Source organism: Sciurus carolinensis, chromosome 1 (assembly GCF_902686445.1).
Source record: "Sciurus carolinensis chromosome 1, mSciCar1.2, whole genome shotgun sequence".
Taxonomy (NCBI): Eukaryota; Metazoa; Chordata; class Mammalia; order Rodentia; family Sciuridae; genus Sciurus; species Sciurus carolinensis.
Genome location: NC_062213.1, coordinates 125,907,796 through 125,925,836, shown reverse-complemented (window position 1 = coordinate 125,925,836; position 18,041 = coordinate 125,907,796). Strand labels below are relative to the sequence as shown.

General features: G+C 36.2%; 1 protein-coding gene across 1 annotated transcript in view; it reads right to left on the bottom strand.

Annotated features, from left to right (window-relative positions):
* The window catches only part of Dpyd (dihydropyrimidine dehydrogenase), an 810,982-nt gene that overhangs the window by 17,747 nt on the left and 775,194 nt on the right, over positions 1-18,041 (bottom strand). Inside the window, 1 exon segment of the mRNA XM_047549961.1 lies at positions 1,165-1,308. Coding sequence (XP_047405917.1) covers positions 1,165-1,308 — 144 coding nt within the window.

Genomic DNA, 18,041 nt, shown 5'->3' with positions numbered 1-18,041 from the left:
TTTTAAGACACTCGTGTCCACTTAACTCTCACTCAAGATGCGTTTCTATGAGGTCTGCTTGAGAGCACCAAGGGCGAGCTCTGCAGCTGATGCTTCAAATAGTAAAAGCAACATGGAGGAGGCTGTCGCCAAACTCAGAATAATCAATTTCCTTCACCGCAGACCCATTTTAGTGATGGTGGTTTAGGACAGAATACTGTCAAATGACACCCCTTTCTTCATTACAACTGTTTTAACAAATGCCATCTTGGAAGAGGCAGGACTTGTGGGTGTGACTCCCAGAGGACAGCTGAGGGATCCTGTGATGTTGGGGCAGTTTTGTACCTTGACTGTGGTTGTGGATACACAGACTTAAGTATGTGACAGAATTACACAGAACTAAACACACGCACACACACACACACATACACACACACACACACACACACACACACAAACACAAAGTAAAGTGGAAAAACTGAATAAGGTTGGTTTGTGTCAGGGTGAACACACTAGTTGCGATATCAAACCTTCTAAATAGGGGAGAGGGGAGGCTAGATGAAGGGTACCTGAGACCTCTCTGCATTATTTCTCACAACCAATTGCTAACCTACATTTCTCTCAAAATCAAAAGTTTAATATAAAAGTCAGGAAAGGTAACAAATATACACACCATTCTGTCTTCATGGTAATTTTTGTTTTACCCAGACTGTAATCTCTGAGACCCAAATCAATGTATGGGTTTTCCTGAGACTAAACCAGAGAAATCATTTCCAAAATATAAAACACCATATTGATAATTGATGTTACATACTGATAATTTAGCTGTTTTACATGACTAATATGAGATTTCTTGGTGTTTTTGGTGCTAAAATTACTGTGGATTACTTGAGAAGACAATTTACCTTAAAACCCCCTGACACTTTTAATACATTCAAAAGTTTTCATTGAACATACTTGACAGTTCTCTAAAAAGTATAAAATATTCAAATAAAAGTGCAAAACATATAAATCAAAGATGTCATTTAATAATTTAAATATTTTTACTATAGGCAAATTTTTTTTAAACTTTCAGAATACTTTAAAACATTAGTGGTATATTTAAGGAAGAAATAAACATTTAAATCATATTTGTATATTTAAATAGTACAATAGACATCCTTATATATTTAGTTTAAGTTTTACCTTGATGGTAGGAATAGGCCTTTTAGGTATAAAATATTTTCTCTCAAGTGGTGAAAAAGCTGCATTTTGTTCTTTCTGTCTAATCTTGTTCTCTGCTATGATTTTCTTGCGCTGTTCAAGAAAAGGTCCAAAGCTTGGCAGTTTCTAAAGGGAAACATGAAATTAAGAAAGCATGTTAAACCATGTGTTGGTGTACACCTCTAATCCCAGCTCCTTGGGAGGCTGAAGCAGGAGAATCGCAAGTTCAAGGCCAGCCTGGACAAGTTAGCAAGACCATTTCTTAAAATAAAAATTTTAAAAAGGACTGGGGATATAGCTCTGTGTTGGAGTGTTTGGCCCTGAGTTCAAACAAAACAAAGCAACATGCTAGCTCATGGAAGAGAAAAATGAGTGAATTTAAACACATATTATCAACAAACAATTGTGTACTTAGGGATGGTTTCATGTCTACTGTAACAAGGTCTTCACTCGCTCTTGGACTACTAGTTTTCTAGGTATTAGATTCCATTAGTTATTAGAAGAACACAAAGGAACAATACCTTTACCTATATTTATGTATTAGATGCAAATGTTAATTAAAATGCATTTGTAAATGGAATAAAGTTCACAATGGCAAACCAAATCCATTCACTTAAAACAATAGCTATTAGTTAAATCATTTGTTTGGTTTCTATAGACAGAAGGTGAAACCTATTGATGGTTTTTTCCCGTTCATCAGGTTTTTAGCACCATATAGACACAGCTGTAGTCCCTGACAAATGTTTTTGTCGATAGCAAAGGTACTGTGCCAAAGTTCTAATCTGTGTCTCTATTTTATTGTGTTCAAATTCTTACTACATTTCTTTAAAGACTGTAACTAATGTTGATTGCAATTTACTGGAATAGCTGAAAAACAAAATGATAAAAATATTGATTTTTCTGTACAGAAAATAAATGTTATTTTGTGTAAAAGAAGCAAAAATAAAAATGAAAAGCAGAGGCTATATCATGTCCTTAAACAAACTCTATCAGTATTCAAAATCACATCACAGCTTTAAATCTCAAGGTTATTCAATTGTACTTTACAAAGTTCATTTAGAAAGATACCTGGGCGTCATGGAAAAATGCTAAGTGGTTTCAAGTTAACACGAAAATGCCCTCATACCATTCATTATCCCACAATTATCTCCTCTTCACTTTGTCCTTCCCCTCCTTTAGAACCTTTGATCTTCACTTTTACTGACACATACTGCTGGTGATAGACACCACTGAATTCCAAATGTTTCATGTCAGCCTGTAACCTGGAAATGCTAGGTCTCTTTTAAAGACTGCAAAAACACCCTCTTGCTCCTGCAGAATAAAGCCCATTTATCTAGCTGATGGAGGTTTGGAAAACTACAGCACTCCAAGGTCATCCTGATCTCTGACCTAGCAAGTACTTTGGTGAAAAATCACACTTGTTTCAAAATGCTGGCCTCCACCTGCCAGGCTGCATACTACCCAGGAAAATGAGTTCTCCAGTCCTCTGGAGATCTCAGGAGAGTAGGTAAACTAAACTTAAACCATGTTCCAATCAAGGCAAAATGCAAACTGCAACTGCACGTCTGTATCAACAAAGAACATATTTACGTGGATATATGGAGGCTTGTTACTTCCATCATCAATTTGCCCTAATTATATCAACAAGAAAATGGAAACAATGTTCTGAATACCAAATTAATTTATATACAATTAGATTACAAATGTGTACTTTGTCTCTATCCTTTAATAATGCTTTCCTAAATTATAATATTTGATGGTTGCAGTAATATGAAATTGTATGATGTAGGGGGAGAGTACTTTGTATCTACTTTACTATAAAATAAGTGCAACTGACTTGTTAAAAGCATAAAATAAAGAAGAGTATAACATAAATCCTCAATACTTATTCTACAGGAGAAAAAATAACACTTATTTGAAATGTCTTCTTATAAAATCACTTTTTCCTGGGCAGGAGAGGTGCTAGGGATTGCACCTTGTGCTGAAGAAATGTCTCCTTGTGTATAGACAACACCTCATAAAGAAGTGAACACATGTCCACATGATATAAATCTTGCTGGAATGTCATTCTTTCCACCCTTCTCTTATACATTAAGGTCACCTACATCCTAACCTTATTTTTTTGAAGATTATCAAGAACAGTTAAGTGTTTAAACACATGACCTCTGGTTCCAGCAGATCCTCATGTTAACAAGTCCCATTATAAACCATTATCTTGTTTTCCTGATAGGGCCATAGCTCACTAAACACCATCTAATTCCACCTGAGTTTGCAGAAGCTATTCAAAAGAAATACTTCTTGGAACTTTGGATCCATCTTCTTTACACATACATCAGAGGATGGCTTTTTCCACCATTTAGATTATTATTTATCCAAATGGAGAGAAAGAGTATAGTTAAATATAAACCATTATTTCAAATTATTATAAAAATGATGATGATGATGATGATGCCTTAAAAATCCCTTGATGTTGAATGACAAATAACCAGGGTGGCCTCTAATAGCCTATATGTTCTGTAATTGCGCTAGTTGACCATACTTGTCATATATAAATTATACTATGCAGCCTTTCATTGGGTAACAGTGCTACCATTCTAACATGCTAATCTTTAGCAATCAATCCTAAGGAGAGGCTCCCAGTTTAACATAAATATTCCTACTGGAATTTCTTTGAACATTAGATAGAAGAATCAAAGAAATAAAAGAATGCCAAGGCCCAATTTTTCTTTTACGCCAAAAGCACACACATGCACAAAATATTGACTGCTTTTTCAACCTTCTACCATGTATCTCCAAATCAAACTGGGTTCATGTTTAATTACTCACTGCCATGTGCAGAGTCCAGAGGCTAAGGGCTATCTTCCAAAATATCATAACTGCCATAGGCATTTTGCATTACTCATTAGTATGAAAAATCAAGCAGTTAAAAAAAAATGGTGCACAATAATGTGGCAGTAGGATTTTGGGGTACTGAAATTTTTAAGTTAAAATTTCCAAAAATGTAGAAGATCAATATGTTTCTGCATCGGAGGATCATCTTTCTACATTAGGCATGTTCTGATCTTGCCAAAACAAACAAACAAACAAACAAACAAACAAAACCCAAAGTCAAACACAGCTAAGAAAAAGCAAGGATAAATGCATAGTTGGTCACTGTGTATGTGTGCAATCAGTGATGATTAATAAAGCATTTAGTTCAAATCTCTGCCTGAACATACAGTTAATTGATTTCCCATTGAAGGAGGAGAAGCAGCAGGGTCTGACAGAGGCAGCAGCAGGAGTTTTTCCTCTTCATTCATTATTTTCTTACAGAAAAAGTCCTAGCCTGCGGTAACTCAAAGCATGAGGTTTTGCACGTCATGCTATATTTCTTAAACAAAGGAAAAAGTTCTTTAGGACTATCAAAAGCTGCTTTGTAACTGATGAACTGAACAAAGCTCAGAAATGGTGTGATTTTGTTTCAATAGTTTCTCCAGGGATTCATCATTGATGAATTTGTTCTCACCAGAAAAGCTAAATCCTACTCATTTAAAGATAACAGTATCTCACACTAAAACTGTCTCCATCCAGATATAAAAAGCATTACATTGCCGATAGAAAAGTGACAAGGTAATGAATCAACCATGATACCTTAAGCCAGCAAAGCTTTAAGGTAAAGAAGTTTATTTGGATTATAATTTATTCATGGATCAATCTAAAGGTAATTGAGCATATTATGAAGTAAGAAAGGGTTCTTGTTCCTAATAGAAGCAGGCACTAGTGTCATTCAGTTTAAATTGCATAATTTTTATGAGAATGGCAGCAAGTTGGCTAATAGCAGTAGTCTATAGTATTGTAAAGGGTCAATTCTGTTTCCTTAATCATGTTCTCTTATCTGATTTGAAACAATAACAGCAAGAAAAGTACTTATTTTGATATTTAAGTGGTAATAACATAAAAAAGGATTTCAGGATATATATGTATCTATATGTATATATATATATATAAAACATATGTATATATAATATATAAATATATATAAACATATATATGAGAGAGAGATCATTATAAACCTGAACAATCTATCAAGCTATCTCCTTTATATGTGTGTTTTTATATGCATATGCACTGACAGAATGAAGGTTAAAATAGATACAAAGAATATATTTTTTGAAAGTATTTAAAAATTGATCATTTTTTTTTTTTTTCAAAAGACATGGTTACACTATCGGTCTTTTGAAATTTTTTTTCAACAAATACAAAATCAAATGAGTATTCTGGTCAGGAATTGCTTTGTGCTATATTAAAGACTAAATAATTTCCATATGGTATGTGCAAGTTATCATTGTGATTTGTTTTATAAGTTTCTCTTGCTATTCAGTAAGGGCTGGTGTCAAATTGAATCAAATATACCCAGGTATTGTACTTATCTCAAAGCATGATAAAGCAAGCTTCTCAGAAAACTGCTTGAACTCAGTGAGTGTCCAACAATTGGATAGAAAATGAAGAAAATATATCTTCAAAGACCTGATCTTAAAATTAAAAAAAAAAAGAAAAGAAAAACAAACTCAATAAAGTGATTTGAGTTGTTTTTGGATATCTAAAACTTAAAAAATGTGGGAAGAGTGTGGCAAAATGCCTGGGATCACAGCTCTCTGAGTCTGTGTAAAATGACCATTGTGGGGTTGAAGGATGTAATTTACATAATGTTCTGTGTGCGGGATGTGCCTCAGTGCATCATGGAAGGTGGGGAAGTGAAGTCTCTTTTCTGTATTGTCTAAATTCAGTTACCTCATCCCTCCACCCAATCATAAAGGTAATCAGTTTTTCACATTTGACTCTGATTTTTACCTCAAAATCAGTTTTAGCATGGTTTAGATTCAGAAACGCAGATTTTCCTCATTTGTAAAAGGCATATAGTGTTTAATCACTGCTATAAGCCAGCAAATTTTCATGACATTGTGATATTTGGGCAAGGGAAAAAAATAAGAAGATACAGAGAGAGAAGTATCATCTATGTTTTATTACAGGGCTCTGTGGAACCCAGTGGTGCAAATTGGGATATTGGAGTTGGACATGCAAAATATATGAAATATGACTATTAGTTTAAAAAGATAAATTTAAGCATGCAATTTTTGATCAAAAAATATGATGTCTGAATCCATCAAAGCAATTACAGTCCATGTTCATAGTTAAAGTAAGGAAGCCAGCATTCACAGAGCAGTTTGGGTACTGATTCAGAAGTCGAATTTGCATGAAAATCAGTTTTGCACTCATTAGCTGTGTGACTATGAGCCAATTACTTAACTATTCTGCTACTAATTTTCCTTATTAATGAAATGAGAATGACAGTACCTAATGCACGATGTTGGTATAAGCATTAAATGGAATAATATTTGTCAAATGCATGCCTGCCAATTTATTCCCATCAGCCTTAACTGCTTACATTGCACTGTATACTGTGTTCTGTCTTTTTATGTTTGTTCATGCATTGCCTCTGCTAGAGATGCTCTGTCTCTCTCTTTTTCACCTGGTGCAGGCCAATCTGGCTTTTTAGTTTTAGCTCAGCCCTCATGGTATCTAAGTAATCCCCTATACTGATTCCCCTCCCTGCCCAGCATTAGGGACTCCTCTGGGGGCTCCAGAACACTAATCCTGCACTGTCTGCTCACTATAAGTCATGGCTTCCATCTTCCCATTTGAGATCCTAGACAGTTTTTGATCCAGCATGTAACAGAGACTCAGCATATTTTAAAAAATTGAACAAATGAACAAATGAATAATTTGAATATATACAAAATCTTGCTGGAAGTTTGAAGTGTCTGACAATCTCAAAAGATTTTTCAGAAAGAAATGAAATGATGTAGTTTCCTTTAACATTCAAAATGACATGAAGTAAATAATGTCATACCTACCTAACTGCTGTGATTCATAAATTCAAAAGAAAACATATATAAAGTGCCAGACACCTGAAATTTATATATAAAAGACAGTTTGTGACCTTAAAAAGCCTATAGTTAATAACAATTGCAATACCCTGTGACAAGGGCTGTGGCAGAGGTGACACAGACTGTTATATGAGCAATGACAATGTGTACCTAATCCAGGCTGAGGGGTCAGAGATTGTGTAGAGGAGGTGACATCTGAGCTAAGTTCTGAAGGATGAGGTGAAGACAGCATGGCAAATAGTGCCAATGGAGGTGTGAGGGTCAGAAAAGGGGAAGAAAATTCTCCAGGTGGAAGAGAGAGAGAGCAGGGTGACACTCTGGAAGAGGTGGCGGGGAGACCCAGAATGCTAACCCTCTGCTCTGTTTAATATAACACAAGAGGGTAAAGTGGCTCCTCTGTGCAAAACAAGGCGAGTGCATTTTGTTGTGAAGTGACAGAGTATGCAACTGCATTAGCAATAGTGTCAAAATCATGAGGAGAGACTCTAGCCTCAGTTGAATGCCAGGAAGGATGTTGGTGCTAAGACTTGTTTTTTGCCAAGTGCCATGTAGTGCTGGACCTAGGGTACAAGGATGAATAGGAGGTGCTACTTTCTAAGCAGCTTGTAGCCTTGAGAAGAAGACTAACTCATAGTAAGAGGTACTGCTGTGATAAAATTATTTCAATATTTAAATACCATTTAGATGACTCCTCAGTTTACTATAAAGAAATAAACTGTCATTGCATAAAGTAATAATTTTTACAGCTACACCTTTATTTTGTAATTTGAGACATACACTCTTGGGGGTGGGCAACAGTATGTAGTGCTAGAAAGGGACAAGACATATAGCAATGAGGTGAAATAACTAGAGGGTGACTTTTGGACTAGGAGATGGCTAAAATATCATAAGTGACTGGGGAATAGTGGGGATAAATCTGGGAAATCTAAGGACTCCGAATTCTTGGCAAGGTGGTTTAGGTTTTACTCTTCAGAATATAGGGAAACATCAGATCCAGGTGGCAGCAGAAGGAAGGATGGATTATGGGATCAGGACTCTGGCAGAGAGAAGAGAATAATCAATAATATTGGAGATGGGATTCTAGTAGTAGGAGGAAAGTAAATTAGATGACTTAGAAGATACTTACTATTATTATTTAAGATTTTATGAACAGAAATAATAAAAGTTCTCTGGTATGATAGTTAATTTTATGTGTCCACTTGACTGGGTTAAGAGATGGTCCATATAACTGGTAGAAATTGATTTCTGGGTGTGTCTTGATGGTATTTCCAGAGTGATTAGCACTTGAATTGATGGACTGGATAAATATCACCATCACCAATGTGGGTCAGCATCAACCAATCTGTTATTGGCTCAGTTAGAACAAAAAGGTGGAGGAAAGGCAAATAGTTCTCTCTTCTGGAGCTGGAGCTGGGGCTGGGATATCTATCTTCACTCCTTGGAGACTAGAGCTCTTGGTTCTTGGACCTTGGAACTCCAGGAATCATGCCGTTTCCTATCCCTTACCCCTTCAGTACTCAAACCTTCAGCCTCAAAGAGTTACTCTGTTGCTTCCCCTGACTCAAACTTTTAGACTCAGACTGAATCACAAAACAGTCTTGACTGGTCTTCCAGTCTGCAGAGGGCATAGTTTGGGACTTTTTGGTCTCCATAACCAAGTGATCCATTCTTATATTAAATTCCCTTTTATAGAACCAAAGATATCCTATTAGTTCTGATTCCCTGGATAGCTCTAATAAATGTGGCATTCAAGAAAACAGAAAACCAATATTGACCACATTCCCACAGCAAGGATCCAACATGATCTTCAATCCCACAAACTGTTGACTGCTACACAGCCATTCCTCCCTGAAACCACCCCAAGCCGCTATTCTCCCTGACAGACATCTACCTCTACCTCTCTCCTGACCATCTTTCTGCAAATAACCTCTCCTTTCTCCCCATCCTCTGTTCAGTCAGAATCTCAAACAACTTTTAAAATTAGGAATTTGTGTTAACCTGAGTCTGTATAGGCTATAAATTTTAAAAGAGTTACTTGTTAGTATAAATGAACATGAAAGAGTGGAGAAACTGGGCAGGGTTTCTAGAAGTAGATTTTTTTTCTTTGCATTCTCAAGGGCCTTTGCTCCTATTTTGTAGTGATAATGAGGTAGGGGAGGAGTTGGGGGAAAATGGGCTTTTTCCATAATGGCTGTCGGGAGAGATGAAGGAAGGAACTGCATCTTCATCATCTTCTTTGTCAACATTAGCACATTTATTAAGCACTGTTATAAGCAGATCTGTTGCAAAGTCTAAAACATTATCTCTTCTACATTGCAATTCTATGCAGTATGTATATGTACATTCATGTACAGAAGACAAAACAGATTCAGAACAGGTAGGTAATTTGTTCCAATTCTCACCATGAATGAGCGGCAGAGCCAGGATTCAAACACTAGTCTGTTTCACTGTCACTCATATTTCTTTGTAGTCCTCACAAAGCGTTGTATAAGGTATTTAATATATTTTTGATTGATATGAAGAGCATAGTCCTTTTTCTGAAATCTGTGCTCCATGTTTATTCTTGTTTCACAAATGGTGAAAGGGAAAGTGTTTAACACAGTAGAAACCATTAGAAAAATGCTGAACACATATGAAGCAAAATATCTGAATTAGTTCAGTCCTGTTTATTACTGGCCTCAAGTTTAATGAGCTCAAGTTAATACAGGTGAAAGGCCAGAGTGTTACATGCAGCAGTTAATGAAATACCATAGAGCTGCTGAGAAAATGATTAGCAGCCAAATGTGAATTTAATATACTTCATCTTCAAGAAGCAGGGCCCCACGGGAGGCATCTTGCTGGGGGAGGCAATGTGGCATATTAGAAACAGCACTCACTTGAGATTTAGAAGATGGAGCTCTGCGTTTAGCCTTTCTATCAGTTAGTTTTGTGACCCATGGCAGAGTGGTGAGTAAGCCTCGGTTTTCTCATCTGTAAAATGAGGGAGTATACTAGATGGTCCCTTCCACTGTAGGTGTTGTTTTATTTTCAAATTTACAGTTAGAAATCTATAGAGTTTATTCCCAGATAGTGGCATATGGTCTGTAGATGAAACAATGGATTGGGTCATAAATTATAACTCTCTCCCTTCTACTTAACATTCTGTCTATTTAAGCTCTAAAATATGGCTACCATGGACAACATTTGTCACACTTCCAAGGTCCGACTAGGTCATGAACTATTTTAAGCTTCATTGATAAAAAATAAAATCAAGGCTATTATCTCATTACTAAATAATGAAATCTATAAATAATTGAAATAAAAATATTTTTGTTTTCTTTTTTGGTATCAGGGATTAAACCCAGGGGAACTTAACTACTGAGTCACATCCCCAGACTGTTTTGTTTTTTTTTAATTTTGAGATGGGGCCTCACTAAGTTGCTGAGGCTGGCTTTGAAAATATCCTCTTGCCTCAGCCTCCTGAGGCATTGGAGAAATAAAAATATTTAAAAAGTGAAATTATTATAATCTGTATGAACTGGGAAATTCACACAAATAATATTATGCCTGCTACGAAGTTTAATGTCTGGGGGTACTGCAGCGTGGCAGAGCCTATGGAGACTGAAACCCAGATTTGTGAGGTACTGGAAACTTTTAGGGACACTATAAGTCTACACGGTAGAAACTACTGTCTCAGATCCCCACAGCTAGATGGGAAGACACACAAACAAAATGAAAAAAAAAAAGGGAATAAAGCACTCCAAACAAACCAGGATGCTCCAATTATAGACTCCATTGACAAACCAGTAGAAGAAATGTAAGTAAAAGAGTTCAGAATTTACTTAGTAAAACTGCTTCATGACTTTAAGGAGGATATAAAGAATGAAATCAGAGCTATGTTTCAGGAGAAGAAAGATAACTTAAAAAAAAGAGATAAAGATCCTTAGAAGAAATCTAGAAGAAATCTTTGAAATGAAGGAATCAATAAACCAAAATAAAAATTCAATGGAAAGTAGCAGCAACAGAGGAGACCACTTGGAAGACAGAACTTCAGTCAATGAAGACAAAAAATATAATTTTGAAAATAAAGATGACCACACAGAGAAGATGATAAATTGCATGACGTTCCCTCACCCAGACACAATGCCTGAACAGCAGCTGCTGAAGTCAACGGAGTGGAGCTACTGTGACTACTTCTAGGCAGATAAGAAAGACCTCCAAGGCAATGGCACTGTGGCGGGGTTCGAACTGCTGCTCCAAAAGCAACTGAAGGGCAAACAAATGCAGAAATAAATGTCTGAATTCATTTGAAAGAGGATAAAGATTGAAGAAGAATATGCAAAGAACTTGGCTTAAGCTCTCTCAGAACTCGTTGGCTGCACAGGAGGAAGGCTCCCTGGGAGAAGCATGGGCTCAGGTGAAGAAGAGCCTGGCAGATGAAGCAGAAGTTCATCTCAAGTTCCCACCAAGCTTCACAGTGAGGTAGGGAAGCCCCTAATGAACTTTCATGAGAACTTCAAGAAAGACACGAAAATGTGTGACCACCATATTGCTGACCTCCACAAGCAACTCGCCAGCCGCTATGCATCAGAAGGTCCGGAAGGCCCTCACAGAGCAGCAGAGAGACCAGGAGATGAAGACCCAGCAGCTGGAGATCAAACTGAGCAACAAGAAGGAGGAGGACATCAAGAAGGCACGGAGGAAGTCCACATAGGCTAGCGATGACCTCATGCACCGTGTGGATCTCTACAACCAGGCCCAGTCCAAGTGGTTTGAAGAGATGGTGATCACCACTTTGGAGCTGGAGCGACTGGAAGTGGAGAGGGTGGAGATGATTCTGCAACTTTTGTGCCAGTACACACAGCTGCAGCTCGAGACGGACTTGTTCAACCAAAGCCAGTTGAGCCTGTGGATCAACTGCTTCGAAAAGTGGACCCGGCCAAAGACAGGGAGCTGTGGGTCAGAGAGCACAAAATGGGCAACATTCGCCCTGTGGACATGGAGAGCTAGACACGCCTGTGTGGCCTAGACACTCCTGGGGTCCTGCCCAGGAGAGGGGCTGGGTGTCCCACAGAAAGGAGATGGTGTCTCCTGTTGGGTGAAGCTGCCCTCCCACCCACTCTCCTGTCCACCAAGGAGAGAGGAAAGAGCTGGCAACTCCAGAAGGGTGATCTGGATGTTCCAGGTAGGGGATCCCAAATATTCCCAGGCCAAGAAGACAGACCTGCAACCCTGCCCTTGTCTCCAAGACTGAAGCCCCCAAACCCCCTGCCACGCTTGTTGCTCTGAGAACAAACTGAGGCTGAAAAAAAAAAAAGAAAGCCATTTGCACTAATAACTTTATTTGAAGGCATCATCAATAAAGTCATTAATAATACCCCACCCCCAAAAAGATACCATGCAGAATAGAAACAGGATGATTGCCTTTACTCCAATAAGGGTTTGTTGATTGCGTGTTACAATAAATGGTAATCTTGTTTAAAATTAAAAAAAAAAAAAGTTTAATGTTTGGTTAAAAACTCACCTGAGATATATTTAGGAGAAACCAACTACAGAAGTAATTAGAAATGAATGTAAGTGATAACAGGCATGAAATCACCAGAAAGTAAGATTTACATACACAAACACATGCTAGCACCAATACACTTGTGGTTTCATTTCAGGTCATTAGAGTTTAGGAAAACAGAACTTTCAACTACAACAGTGCAGTAAACAGAATGATTGCTGACCTTAGTTTCCAGAGACCAGCTGAATGACCTGGGACAAATTACTTGCTCCTTGTGAGCCTCATTCTTCATTTGAATAACAGAAATACCAAAGATCATCCTACCAATTTGCTCTTTACAACTATTTGAAATAGGAAAAGCATTAATAGATTATTAAAATATTGCTTTTACTACTTTAAAAACTGTAAAGCAGTATAGAACTGGAGTATTGTATTAGTATGCTGGACATCAACCTGATTTATGCTCAATATAATAAATGATGTAAAGATGAAGTGAGCTTTCTGAATTATAAAAATGTCACAAAATATTAACTACACATAAAGAAAGGCGTCCTGAGCTATGGTTCTCCTAACGCCTTAGGAGGACTTGAATGAAATTATTTGCTTTTGAAATCCACCTTCAAAATGCTACTGCTTTCCTGGATAAATGTTGCAAAGAATGTCAGGGGCAAAAACCAATGAGAGAAAATGGAACAAAAATTACTTTACACAATGGGATAGAAGCAAAGGAAAACAGAAAAATGAGGTGATGAGGAAAATGGGACTGATATAAATATGAAAAGAAAATGCACACAGGATTCAGGCTGTATTTGGAACAGGAGTAGATTAATCAATTTTCCCCATATTTATTCAATGTGATACCTAATATCTTTCTATATGGAAACACCTGGATGACTGCTTTAAGCCTTTTTACCTGAAAGTATGGCACAGGACATAAAATATTACATTTTGATGCAATCTAACACCCTATTTGGAGTTATAGTTCAGAACGTATTGGAATAAAATGATCATCATTTTGAAAGTCAATTTTTAGGTCTTCTATGCTAAGCAGGTGATTTGTTTCAGAGAGAAAATAAAGCAAGTACAAGTTTTTTTTTTTTTTTTTTTTAGTTGAAAAGAAATCTGTTTCTAATATAACTAATTGCCATTAAGAAATTAATTGCCAGTAAGAAATATTTAACATGAAAAAAATGTCTTACATCTTTGGAAAAGTGCCCCATGAATAATAATTTTGCATGTAGACACATAAACCCCAACAACATGCATGAAGCAAAACTCATTTCAAACCTATGTCTCTGGCCTCCAACTTCAGTGCCTTCTCCTGGACATTGACTGGCATGTCTTTCCTAAGATTACTGGCACTATATCACCCCAAAACACTTGAAGGTTTTGGGTGCTTTAGGAGAAGATACTGGGAGAAAAACCTAATAAACTGTTTCCTTGGGAGAGACTTCAGAAATATTTATTGAGAATCTACTTTTTGTCTAGTAAATTTTATGTGCTAGGCATTAAAGACAAATTAGGGGGCAAAACAGAAATGATCTGTTAGAGCCTTTGCATTTACTCCTCTTTTTGTCTGTATCCTGATCTTTGCAGGGCAGATTCTTATCTTTTAGTACTTGGATAAAATATCTCAGAGAAGCACTCTACAATCACCCATTCTGAACTAGGCCCTCTTAATCATACTCTTCAGGTCTCCCTTTTAATAATATTCACATTGTTTATTTATTTCATATGTCCACCTCCACCTATTGTACCATAATAGGTGTTCATCACTTCCATTTGCTGATGTTTCCCTAGAATCTTGAACCATGCTTGGTCCACTGTCCGAGTATCTGAACTTGGCTTGGCTTCCAGTCCTGGTTCCATTAAAAATTAGCAAATTTTGCTTAGCTTTCATAAGGTCTCAGGTTTCTCACTCACAAAATGGGAATAATATTGTATAAGGTTTAAGTAAGGATTATAGGGTTTATGTAAATTATATAAAATGAAGCCAAATCTTTAGACATAGTAGGCACTTACTAGTTTTATCAACATCATTGTTATAGAAATTCTAGGAATATATTAGTTTTCTATTATTAGCATTGTCAATGACTTATATACACAATGAAAATACCTTATTTTCTTTAATATGCACCTTAAAATATTTTTGCTGTGGGCTTGATATCATGCTACAGGAAACACTCCCCATTCTTTCAGCAAACCATTTTTCCCCCAGTATTAATAAGGGAGTCAATGGATTAAGCACATTTAACAGGATGGAGAATTGCTTATTTCACATTTAGATTGCGTGCACTCTATAAAGTCAGGATTGCTCATATAGTTATGTAATTTTGTTCTCCACATGTTTAAATAAGTAAAATTAAGAAAATGAAGATTTGATAGTTGAAGAGTAAATGTAAACACCCGTGTTCAAAGAACGAAAGCAAGACCATTCTGTAGGCGAGAGTAAATGCTGTCGTCTTTGGGGGTTGGGGAAGATGCTCAGATCTGAGCCCATTACTGTGCTGCTTCATGAACATCTGGCGGCCTGTCACTTCACAGGCAACAACATCTTCTCTAAACAGAAGAGACTTGAATTCATCAGGGATTCTCGTAGTACAGTATATGCTTAACTTAAGTACCTGCTTTTCTGTGATTTCCATAGATTATCATATTCATGACACTGGAGTGAAAGAAAGCATTCTTCTCACTCTCTAACCAGAACATGAAAAAGAAATTAAAACATTGGCAGGCACTTTGTCTCTAGTTTGTTGGACAAGTAAGAAAAGGACTTTGCACCCATTAATGTAAATGAAATTCTGTCAACTTAGAGCATTTAAACAAAGATGACAGCAGCCTGTCTATTAATAAATACTTGACAGGATAACAATTACAATTGTAGTTGACTGTTTTTCTTTCAATAAATGTAGGTCAGTGGGTATTCTTAAAGAATCTACTTAAAATAAATTTGCAAACCTCAATAACTTTTCCCTTCATCTCCATTAACTCAGAAAGAAACTTTTAAAAGCACACCCTTGTCTTCATAAGTGGTTTCAGGACCTTGTGGACAAAGTCATTTTAATATTGTTTGTAATTAAATACATATGTGCTTACCGTGTATGTACATGCACACACATACACACACATACAATGCATAATTTAAATACATGCAGAACACCCACACTATAATCCAATATTCGAAGAACTATAGAAAGATTTAAGGACTAGTAGGTCATTTGTTATCCAAGGGTAGTTATTCAGTTTAGGGATTTCTAGAGTTTTTATGTTACTGTTTCTGATTTAGGATTTTTTTCCATTCTTGACCATTAGAAAAGAAGCATCAGACTATATGGTAAGGGTTAGAAAAGGTAACACATTAACAAATTTGGTTACTCCTCATATCTTGAGAATGCATTTGGTAGAGGAGGAAGTAAATTTAATGAATAAATTTAGTTTTGGGGAATTACCTGTGGATTCACTAATTTACCTAGCCCAATATCCCATTAGTTAGATATAAAAAAGTATGTTTCTAGGTAGAAATAGATGAGATTTTGAATTTCCTTTTTTGAAAGTCTCCCCAAAAGAATGTGTTTTCTTCAACTAGGGGAATTTGGGAGAAGGTCTATGTATAGATCTATTAGAATACCAGTTACAAACAGTGAAAAATTTACTTTTATCTATTATAGATTGAAAGTACAACACTGCAGTTCATTAGACTTAAGATGCTAACACACATTCTTTTTTATACAGTAAGGAAGAAAACATAAGCAAAATAAATTACTTAAGATATTACTTTCAAATTTAGTATCTGATAATTTGAAGATGCCACCTATTGAAGTTGTTCTGATTCAAAGATATGAAATCATGAAAAAATGCATGGTTTAGAATTGATAAAATGCATTATGTTCTCTAATTACTTACTGGCTCAGTTCTTGGATTCTTTCTCATCACTGTTAGTTGCCATAATAATGGCATCTTATTATTCCTTAGAGCAATGCCACATGGAAATTATGTCATCATTCCTAAAATCCTATTTACAAATTAAAGTCCAAATTTTAGAAGCATAAAATTTCAAAAAAAATTGGTTATTGGAGAAAACCAGGATATAAATATTGTTCTATTTCCAGTATACTCCAGAAAACAATATGTCAGTATCTTAAAGAAAGAGGTCAGAGGAGAAACCACTGATTTGGGTCCACATGGGATACCTCTTGAAATACGTGTCTTTGTTGTTTATTGACTCATTTTGTCCTCCATATCTACTCTAGAAGAATGAAATGCCAAAGTTTTTTTCTTTTAATTAAAAATGTGTATGTATGTATTTAGATTTATATGAGCTCAAGGAGAAATACCATAAACAACATTTGTTCTTTCAAAGAAAATCATGAGGTTGTGACTATTTTTTAAGAGCACGATTTCCCTTTTGTATACCTGAATGAATGTCTTTGCATGAGCCATTACCAAGCAGTTGAAACTTAATTATTTCTGGGAAAAATTGTTAATTTGCATGCATGGGTTAATTCTAGTCCTGCCTCTTTGAAACACTTTTTCTAGGTCAAATTGAGCCACAAAAAGAAAGCTACACAGGACAATATCAAAAAGATACAGCAACATTATGCCATTCAATAAATGCTGTAGGTTACATCAACCAACAGTCCTAGGAAAGTCGGTAAGTGTTCCCTGAACAAGAATGATTCAAAAATGATAATGTCATATTTTATTAGAATCAATAAAATCATAAGCAAATATCATATATTCCTGTTAGTCATCCAATGATGGAACTCTGTATGTGAATACAGTAATGGACTCCTTAAATGCAAATTACTGCTAAATTCCTAAGTAAACCATCTCCCACTTCAAAGCTATTGTAATCCATCTCTTATGTCAGAGGAACTGCAGGACTTATCCTTCTGATCACATAGGCTTTACTGCTTTTTGTCATTCATCTCTCACACTCAGTAATCCTTTCATCTCTTCTTCCCAAGTTTATAATTTAAATGCAACCTATTCACTACTGATAAAAAAAGGATCCAAGTATAAACAGGATCTCTCTGAGTTATGGCCAAAGCAACCATCATGCCTATACAATGCACTGGGTTCTAGTACACAGGATGATACTGGAAGACTCACTGCTCACTTGCTTTCTCCATGTCCTGTGTAAACATGCTGAATTAAAGATGAGAGCTCAATTGAGAGAGGTCTTGCTCTGACTTTTTTCATGTGGTCTTACACCATTTTGTGATTGAGAGAAAAGTCCTTGAGGCCTAGAATGAGCCTACAGGAGTTCTTGGTTTGGCATCAAAAGGGATTTTGATTTTACTGTTTAAAAGTTTCAAGGTAGCAGATTTTCTAAATTGGTATTAATTTCTCCAAATCTTAAGTGGCAATTAAAAAGAGAATTAAGTTCAGAAGGACTGTAAAAAGTATGTAAGATGCTTCCCCAATATATTTTTAAGAGAAAGAAA